The sequence below is a fragment of the Humulus lupulus genome, chromosome 1 (genome assembly GCF_963169125.1).
Source record: "Humulus lupulus chromosome 1, drHumLupu1.1, whole genome shotgun sequence".
NCBI classification, from domain to species: domain Eukaryota; kingdom Viridiplantae; phylum Streptophyta; class Magnoliopsida; order Rosales; family Cannabaceae; genus Humulus; species Humulus lupulus.
This window is the reverse complement of record NC_084793.1, coordinates 286,962,495-286,971,782: the sequence shown is the minus strand read 5'-3', so window position 1 is coordinate 286,971,782 and position 9,288 is coordinate 286,962,495. Positions and strand designations below refer to the sequence as shown.

The window sequence follows — 9,288 nt, the reverse complement described above, 5'->3', positions numbered from 1 at the left end:
GTATGGCTTTATTTCATAAAAAACTTTAAAAATATGGAAATAATTTTCTACACAATATTAAAAAGCCATAGATTAAAAAAATATTAAAATGTCCATATTTATGAAAAGTAAGGAAAAAACTTCATACCTCATATAATTCCTCTTTCAATATATCCATGCTCTGCTGAAAAAAAGCCCTTAGGTTTCGATTTCTGAATTCGGATGTAGGTAAATTATTTTTGGACCGAAGCACTATAATTGTTCTATGTTGTAAATCTTTTACATTTCAATCCCTATATATCTTATACAAATTTATCATTGACCAAATATCGAGTAAACAAAGCTATAAAGTTAGATGTGGTGAAAGCAACAAGAGAGAAAAATAGTAAAAGAAAAAACCATAATCCTTCTCAATTTAAAAGGAAATTTATAGGATCTAAAATGAAAGCCTATACGAAAATGACTTAGAAAATACTAATATCGTAAATTACAAAAATATCCTTAATAGTTTTATCCTAAAGCATGTTAGAAATACATTTCATATATTCGATGTTAGGAGGCATATATTCTTTAGTTTTTCAATTAAAAAACAAATAGTTGAATTAATAAAAAAAATTATTTTTTTAGCTAAAATATGATTTAGTTATATTTTTCAAGAAAAAAAATGAAAATATGCTATTTTTCAATTCAAGGTTTCAGAAAGTAATAAAGTTAGTTAATTTTTTTTATATTAGTAGAGGTTTTTATCTTTCTAAAAAATATTAATTAGGTTTCCAAACGTTATTTTATATTATTTAAGTCATTAAACTTAATGTATATCACATATATCTTTATTATTAGAAAATAATTTATAAAATGCTCACAAACTAATTTATAATCCAATTAATTATATAAAAAAATTAACTTAGTCATAAATATATCTGATCATACATATTCTGAAAATGATTTTTCAACAAAAAATAACTTGTGTAATACATATTTATCAAGTTAAAGAGACTACTATACAAAATAAAATTTGAGCACGAAAAAGAAAAAGTTGTGGATATTTGCAGCTACAAATCCAATTTTTTTTTTTGAATAAATAATATTTTTGCCCCCTGAATTATGACTATTGTATGATCGTGCCTTTCGAATGATTTGCGATGTTAAAAATTCCCCCGAACTATGCACGTTACTAAAATATGAGACTTTTGTTAAATTTCGTCCTAGGTGGCTAATAAATTGATGATGTAGCATTTTGTCTCTTGATGTGACAGTGTCATGTGTAGAATAATTAGAAATTTTGCCCCCAAAATTTGACCACTACCAAATTGTGCCCTTTTTATTAAGACTAATTTAATTTAAAAAAATGGTAATTAAATCCTTAAAAATAAAAAAAAAATTATTTTAAAAAATTAAGAAAATAATCAATACTAAAAGTTTCAAATTAATTAAATAAAATTCCAATACTCAAAAAATAAAAATATAATTAATAGCAAATAATTTTTTTTTTTACTTTTTATTTTCCTTTACAATATATATGTTAATATAAAAATTAAACAATAAATCATAAAACAAAATTTTTTCCCTTTGTCTTCCTCTTAAATTATAATTTTTATTTATTTATTTAAGTCTTTCATCTACGTCTTTAATTAAAAGTTTTTTATTTGTTTTAGTATTTATTTTAAATGTTTATTCTAAAATAGTTTTAATTAATATTGTAAAAATAAAAATAAAAAAGAATTATTTATTGATAATTAAATTTTTTTATTTATTAATGATTTAATTATTATTTTTAAAAAAAAATATTTTATTTTATAAAAAATTGGTATAATTTGATAGTGGTCAAAATTGATAATTATTCTATACATGACACTGCCACATTAACAGATAATATGTCACGTCATGAATCACTTAACAAAATAGGACGAAATCTAATAGAAGTCTTAGGACGAAATCTAATAGAAGTCTCATAAGGTGCATAATTAGATGAGAATTTTTAACATCATACATCGTACATCGTACATCATACATCATACATCATACATCATTCATGGCAAGATCATACAATAGTCTTTGGGGAAAAATGCTATTTATTGTTTTCTAAATTGGCTGGTGTAGCCTTGACACTTGCGGCAATATTTCACTGTGTGACCTTAACACGACTGACGAACACTCCGATGACTGTTCAGAAAATAAAAATTTATTCCCGAAAATTGCAAAATCTGAAACAGAGAAAACCGATGATGAGCGGCAGCATTTTGACCGGAGTAAATCACCGCCGGTGGATCTCTAGGATAATAATTAGACCAAATTGCAGCAGTTCGAGGCATTACTTCTATCCGAGTTGCAGAGCTCAGTGGTTCAGTGGCGGGGCCGAGTCAGCTAGGCCGGACCAGAACGCGTATGAGCTCTTGGGAGTTTCAGAGACCAGTTCATTCGCCGAAATCAAAGCTTCCTTTCGCAAATTGGCCAAGGAAACTCACCCGGACCTTGCTGAGTCGAAGACCGACTCCGATGCTTCTCAGCGATTTGTGCAAATCCTTGCGGCCTATGAGGTGAATAATCTTTAACTCGATGAATCAAAGTACACAATTGCTGTTATTATTGTTCAGAATTATACCTAGAAAGGTGTTTGTTTATGTTCAAAGAGCTTTTATTGGGTTTCTATTCATATGATTAGTCTTTTCATTGTTTACAGATGAATTTGTTTTTTCGCTATTGATTGGGATAGAATGAGTATTACGGAAAATTTGCAATCAATATAAGTCTGAATTTGTCCATTTTTCGTTCTTTAATGAACTTTTCAGCTTTATTCCTAGTCTAGACTTTGGTACTCCATTGGCCGTGAGCTTGCATTCTCTTCCCTGCATGATTTTTTGGATTTTATATATGCTGCTATCTTGGTTCGTATGTGCATTTTATAGTTGGGTAATGGTGATGTTAGTCTTTGATAAATGCTTTGATACACACAGGTGTTCTGACCTCACAGCATGATCAATAATGGATTGCAGATTCTTTCGGATTCTGAAAAGCGAGCCCATTATGATAGGTATCTTATCTCACAGAGGAAACTTGTGGTCAAACAATCTGGTGAAGGTGTAAGGTTTTATGTGAATGAATCCAATATTGCAAGTTATAAGCAGATGGAAGTAGTGGAATGGTTAAGGTGGTACAGATCTGCCATAAAAGATATTTTGTCAGAGAAGAAAGTGGTTGCTGGCACTGGATACTTTGATGTGCTTGAAACAGACTTTTATTCAGCCATACATGCAGCTTACTACGGTCCCGAAATAGAATCGATGGATTTTCTTCCAGACTGCTTTGAAGCTGAGGAAAGATCAGTGTTTGAGACTCCAGAGGTGCTTCATTTGGTTTCAGGGCGTGATCTTTTCGGGATGGTCTGTCTGATCAATAAATATCCAGAATTATCATTTAGCAGCAACAAAAAGCTAAATTCTTCAACATCTTGGGAGGTGGGGATTTATCAATCTAGGGAGAATGTCAACATTTCCACTAACTTTGATGGCGCAAGTGACTTTGAAAACCCTCAGTTGCAAGCCTGGACTCTGAAAGACCGTAAATTGCATGCATATGCTGATTTGGAAATGCATGTGTATGGAAGAGTGGTTGCTCTAGCGGCAAGGGTCCCTCCGAAAGGCTATTGCAATGGCATACAGAATGAAGAAAATCAAGATCGTATACATGTATTTCTCAACTCATATGAATGTCCTGAAAAGATTAGTGAAGGATTCATTCCAGGGGAGGCTGTTGGATCAAGAATTCCTCTGGGAACTATAACTGGATTAGGGACTAGCCCAGAAGAAGGGTCTTGCTTTGTCTACAATAGCAGTGGTACCAAAACCCATGTAATTATGAAACATAGAACAATGCTGGTTCGTAAAATTGGTCTCCTTCGATTCCTACACTTTTTTAGCTTTTATCCTTGTTGACGTTTATCCCACATCATATATGTTCAGGTGAAGCACATGCACTGGTATGGAATGGAAGAAGAAGTTTCTGTTTGCGAGTGTAGATGCAGTAGAGCCAGGTTGCCGCCGAGCAAGTAAGCCATGACATTTTGATTAATTCTTTCTGAAGGTGTTATAATTGCTCCAATTCAGCCTAATGTATAAAAGTCCGTAAAAGTAAACTCTTCCAGCGTTTTCACTTGAGGTCCCCAACGTAGTAACTGCTTTTCGTAATCATTTGAAAATATTGGTTTTATTCCTAAAAAAGTATCATTTTCAACTATGATCATTAGTAATTTTTTAAACATGCTCATGGATTCAGATTTTGGCTATTTGAGCCTCGGTGTGGCATGCATGACATAGGTGGTTGGTATATTGAAACATTTGGTAGAGACAGGAAAGGCCGGACGATCCCATCACAAAGGTGTTGGGAAAGCTTCAGCTCAAGTGAACAATTTGAAAAGTAAGTGGACATATCGCATATCTAAAAAGCTAGAGTTACGTTTGGAGGTTTCTCTTTATCAATAATCATAAACTTTATTGGACACAGGGCGATACCCTTGCATTTCATCATTGAAATATTACCATTTTAAAATATTATATCCAGTATATACGAACATATAATTTTTTGGTTCATACTATTCCATATATTTTTTAACCTTGTAAGATACTGGCTTCTGCATGTTTTGAATTCATGGAAACATTTCTGTCTCTCATGTTATAAATAGATGTCTTTGGCAACAAAACTTACCATACCATTGATGCTATTTACAGGAGATTACATCCCGCGATGTACATTCTTGCTCTTGCATATAGAACTTTAGATCTTGAAGATGCAAAAATAAGGAAACATACTGTCAGAGATGTTGTTGCACAAAATTTGTATAAAATGCTTAGGTGGTGCAAGAAACTTGTTTAGAGAAGTCAGCACTGGCATGATAGAGATTCTCTCTGTTTTCACATGTCTCAAGCTAAGCAAGATGTCCAGCAGTTATGCAAAAGCTAATCTTCCTAAATGTTGCTAAAAGTTTCACGAATCCCCTTGTTAAGTATGATTCACGGGAATACATGTCCATAGTGGTAAATTTGTTTGGCATATATAAGACCTCAGAGGATGACCACAGCATGTGTTCTTCCCTGTCACTCTTGTCACAAAGATGACTTGCCTTGCCATGTATTCAGGATTTATGATCATTCGTGGAATATCTTGTGAACATGATCGTCTTGCTGCTTTTGCATCGTTACTCCTAAACCTGTTCTCAGGCAATGCCCTTTGGCCATTTTGAGCTGACGGGTGAAGCTCAAATTTTGCCATGTTTCTGATGTACATTTCTCATAAAAGGCCATTTTGAAAAGAAAGAGAAAAAAACTTGAGCGTTCACATTTACGAATAAAACTATGTAGAGGCGACTGTAAACCAAGTATTTTTGGCTCCTTAACTTGCCATTCTTATGGTCTATACTCGTTTCAATCTCTTTTTGTTCATATTTTGTTGATTGATGCTTGTGATTCCAATAAAAATATATCTAGTTTCTTAAAAAATAATGCAATGATTCATAATGACATGTTCTATTTGATACAAGTAGCAAGCGTTTCTATTAGATGTAGCTATATAAATGTGTATATATAATTTATGCCTCCTTTGGTCCCCCTTTTACTTAACTAGATCATCCCATTTGCAATACTGTCCACCTGCTAATGCACGATAAAACCTATCTCTGCAGTAAACTGGTCTTCCGTCAGCAGTCTCGGCAGCGGCGGCGGCAAGATCATCGTCAGCCAATACGTCCACTGGCAATTTAAGCAAGTCTTCTTTCCTACATTTATGTTATAAAATGAAAAACATTTAGGCCTCCGATGAAGGGTGAGATAGAATAGTATAAGATAAACGATATCAGACAAGATTGAATGAGCAAAAAGAAAAAGTAATTTATATACATCTAGTTAGAATAGTTGGTGGCGGAGTTAATCTTGATACACTACCAAATTACACAACAAATTATTAATTTTCAATAATTCTTATTGGACATAAGGTCATTCCAAGAGTGAATGATTGAGATATACTAGATACTAGATGCATCGGGTCTGTTATTTCTGTTGGTTCATTATTATTACCTTAAGTTGAACTTTGTGTTGAGCTTTGAAGTTTGAACACTTGAGGGGTTGTCTTTTGTGACAAAAGTTGTGCGAAAGAAATCCTCCACTGGAGTTGCGAAGATAAAGAGTAAAACTGCACTCACAAGTAAGGCTCCTGTTCCCACTAGTGTCTGTTTCAGTAGCTTCACAACTGGTTTTACCTAAAACCGTACAGGTACAATTTTACAATGAATTTCAAAACAAGTTATGAGAAAATGAGAGAGAGAGAGTATTATGATTTAGAGATGACATCCCCCATTTAATGCCAGTTAAATGAGAAATTCCTATACAAAATTTATCATTTGTTTTAATTGCTTAAGATGTTAGTAATACTGTTAATTTTTTAGTACCTTGTAAGATCCCAACAATCTGTCACGAGCCAGAACCTACAAGAAAAGAAGTAGAAAATAAAAGGTTACTCCAAAGTCATATTGATTATTTTATTTATTTGTACTTTGGTCATGTATTCTTAAGCTTGATTGTTTTCACAACTCCATTCTGTTTAAGTTCTAATCTTTCGTCCATTGTCAAAAGGTTACTCCACAGCATCAAGAATCAAAGAAAGTGAAATTCTTTAAACAAGAGAAAAGAACTTTGGGGAAAGGAAAGGAGGAAGCTGGAAAAGGGCGCTAACCTCTGGTGGCTTCACCCACATTTGTCCATCATACCATCCACTCTCCTCATAAGGTATCACTGCTGATAAGAGTCTATCACCTACATAACTCCATCCCTGCAATATTCATATTCATGATTTGATTTAGTTACTTTGGTTGAAGACTGTTTCTTTCAAGAAAGAAAAGTTATCTTAAACTGCATATTATGGATGAAAACTTAAGAGTAGGTCTTTATTCAGGTGAAATTGAAACACAGTTATGTAGAATAATTATGAGAACCCAACTTAGAGGAATCATGACATGAGTTTGTTTTCTTGGATTCTGTTGATAGAGAGAAAATAACAATTACTAGAGTGAACTAGCAGCCTTTAGGACTGTTTACAGCCTAAAACTGCTGTCAACATATAATTCATTGACTAGTAGTGCAAGTCTTTCATGTTCATTTCCCCTTTAATGGGTTGAGTTTTTGTTAATATTAACTAGTGAACATACTTAATCTATTCTTAAGAGAAAACCATACCAGATAGATTCGCAAAATAATCAGTGAAACAAGGAAAAGGGTTCCTGTTCCAGCAGCTAGCACAAATCTTACAGGTTCCTGCAAGGTTGAAACAGACAAAAGCATAAACAAAAGATATATTTAGCAAATGAAACAAGTCTCATGCTAGTAAACATATAAGATTGTCAACTGATGATTATGCGTTGTTTTACTAGCAGTTCTTTCTGTAAATTGTTCTGTGTGATACATATTAATCCTTATTTACGAAGATGAGTTTGAACTTACCCTAGAAGGATTGAAGCTTGCAGCTGCAATTGGCACACCAAGAACTGTAAAAGTCACCAACCACAGTCCTCCAAGGCGAAGGAAAAACTCTCCAGGTCCCAGTTCGCCCCATGAATACAAGGGTCCATCTTTCAGAGACGAATACTCATTCACCTATTACTCAAACATACTAGTAAAAAAAAAATACAAATACTTGCTTTAACTTAAAACATGCTAAGCTCAGCCCAGATGGCATTTCAATTCACCAACAATAACTTGAGATTGACGTAGCTAAATGCTCATCCAATAGACTTTGTTAAAAGTCTGCATACTAGTTTTGAGGTGTTGACAGGTGAGAATTTATTAAAGATGATTTAGAAAGAGATATAGAAACATATATATACATACCGGTCTTTGCTCAAAAGGGACCTCAATTTCCAAGCCAGGCTCCCAACTCTGGCCAGGTGATCCGCTTCTTCCTCCACCACCACCAGTTTCATCTTTCAAGGCCTTGACTGAAGCAACCTGATTAGGCCTGCGAGTTATAGTACGGTAGTGGATCACCCAAGAGCCATATTTGTTAAATGCCTTCAGTTGTCTTGGACTAGAAATCAGTGGGCAATACACATTTGCTCTGAGCATCTATTCCAAGATTTGAATTGATACTCTGCAATATGATTTTTCTTTTGTATTCTTATTATCAATTTTCTTTAATTTTTGGTCAAGTACTCTCTCTAAGTTGCTTCTGCAGTCGAGAAAATAAGAGGAGGAAAAAGAGGTTCAGCAGCCTCCCCTATTAAAAAGGATGGTTGTGTTTTATTCAGGGACCATGTATTGTTTACGTGGAGGGAAATAATGCATACCAAATACTTTTTGGTGTTTTCTTGCCACTAAATTGATTTATTTGAAATTTTTTATCAAGAAAAATAAGAGAATTACTATAGAGACATTAGAATTGACGGCCAGTGGTAGTGGTGTTTGGCTTTGCAACATTCTCAGCCGTCCATCAGATGAGAATGGTCAATTAGATTATCCAAATTTTATGTGGTTTGTAGATAGGGATTTGGGGTGTTACTTATGAAACGTGGCAGTTGTTACTTTGCACGCAATTTTGTGTGTAGTTCTCAAGCTCTCACGAGCTTGTCTCTAGTAAAAGATCCTATCACACGAATGACACTAATCATCCTTTGGCCTCCCATTCTTTAGTTCTTCGTTTTAGGCCAACATTATACCAACCCCAACAATTCAACTGCCTTTAACTGAGATGTTTGGATAAATATGGTACTAGAAATAACATAAGAGAAAATTATACCAAATGATATTTTTTTTAAACTTTTATAAATATGGCGATTGGAGTTTTTTTTTATATATCTGTAATATTTTATTTTTATACAGTTTTAGTAGCTAGTTTTAATATGTTTTGAGGTTATTTTTATAATTTTTATTTGTAATATTTTTTATCATTCATATTTTATAAAATATTTTTTTTACATTAGTTTTTGAAGAAAAAAAAAATGTGAGACCTTCTTCACCATGCTTTTTATTCCTATTTTTTCTTCTTCTTTTATTCCATTGTTTATCTTCTTCAACATTTTTTCTGCAGTAATTGGTTACCACTATCAAAACAATTTTGATTTTTTTTTTATGTGGTAGTAATTGTATATTAGTATCAATTTTTTTTAGTGATGTGTGGTAGCTGGTTACCACTATACTATCAAAATCAATTTTATTTTTTAAGTGGTGTGGTGATAATTGGTTACAACTATAAAAATAATTTTGATTTTTTTTAATAATGTATCATTATCAAAATACCAACTGAATTGTAACTGGTTACTTAGTGAGCTTT

At 33.0% G+C, this 9,288-nt stretch overlaps 2 protein-coding genes across 2 annotated transcripts; one reads left to right on the top strand and one right to left on the bottom strand.

Annotated features, from left to right (window-relative positions):
- The first annotated feature begins 2,056 nt into the window (after window positions 1–2,056).
- On the top strand, window positions 2,057–5,403 carry LOC133808398 (uncharacterized). Its single transcript, XM_062245868.1, has 5 exons — window positions 2,057–2,516; window positions 2,973–3,854; window positions 3,939–4,024; window positions 4,252–4,392; window positions 4,704–5,403. The coding sequence occupies exons 1-5, from the start codon at window positions 2,139–2,141 to the stop codon at window positions 4,846–4,848; spliced, it is 1,632 nt and encodes a 543-aa protein (XP_062101852.1). The 5' UTR covers window positions 2,057–2,138; the 3' UTR covers window positions 4,849–5,403.
- Window positions 5,404–5,459: 56 nt separating this feature from the next.
- LOC133808414 (protein CONSERVED IN THE GREEN LINEAGE AND DIATOMS 27, chloroplastic) lies at window positions 5,460–8,228 on the bottom strand. The gene is made up of 7 exons (XM_062245869.1): window positions 7,851–8,228; window positions 7,464–7,616; window positions 7,200–7,277; window positions 6,700–6,795; window positions 6,416–6,451; window positions 6,045–6,226; window positions 5,460–5,746 (listed from the first exon to the last, which is right to left on the bottom strand). Exons 1-7 carry the CDS (start codon window positions 8,082–8,084, stop codon window positions 5,584–5,586), a joined length of 942 nt encoding a protein of 313 aa, XP_062101853.1. The 5' UTR covers window positions 8,085–8,228; the 3' UTR covers window positions 5,460–5,583.
- Window positions 8,229–9,288: the final 1,060 nt, after the last annotated feature.

Excerpts from the sequence above, each read along its gene's own strand:
- LOC133808414 (XM_062245869.1), bottom strand. The coding sequence starts at position 8,084 with ATGCTCAGAGCAAATGTGTATTGCCCACTGATTTCTAGTCCAAGACAA. Across the intron at positions 6,796-7,199 it reads TTATTTTGCGAATCTATCTG|GGATGGAGTTATGTAGGTGA; the intron begins GTATGGTTTTCT and ends TGAATATTGCAG. Across the intron at positions 5,747-6,044 it reads AACACAAAGTTCAACTTAAG|GAAAGAAGACTTGCTTAAAT; the intron begins GTAATAATAATG and ends ACATAAATGTAG.
- LOC133808398 (XM_062245868.1), top strand. The coding sequence starts at position 2,139 with ATGACTGTTCAGAAAATAAAAATTTATTCCCGAAAATTGCAAAATCTG. Across the intron at positions 2,517-2,972 it reads AAATCCTTGCGGCCTATGAG|ATTCTTTCGGATTCTGAAAA; the intron begins GTGAATAATCTT and ends AATGGATTGCAG. Across the intron at positions 4,025-4,251 it reads GCCAGGTTGCCGCCGAGCAA|ATTTTGGCTATTTGAGCCTC; the intron begins GTAAGCCATGAC and ends TCATGGATTCAG.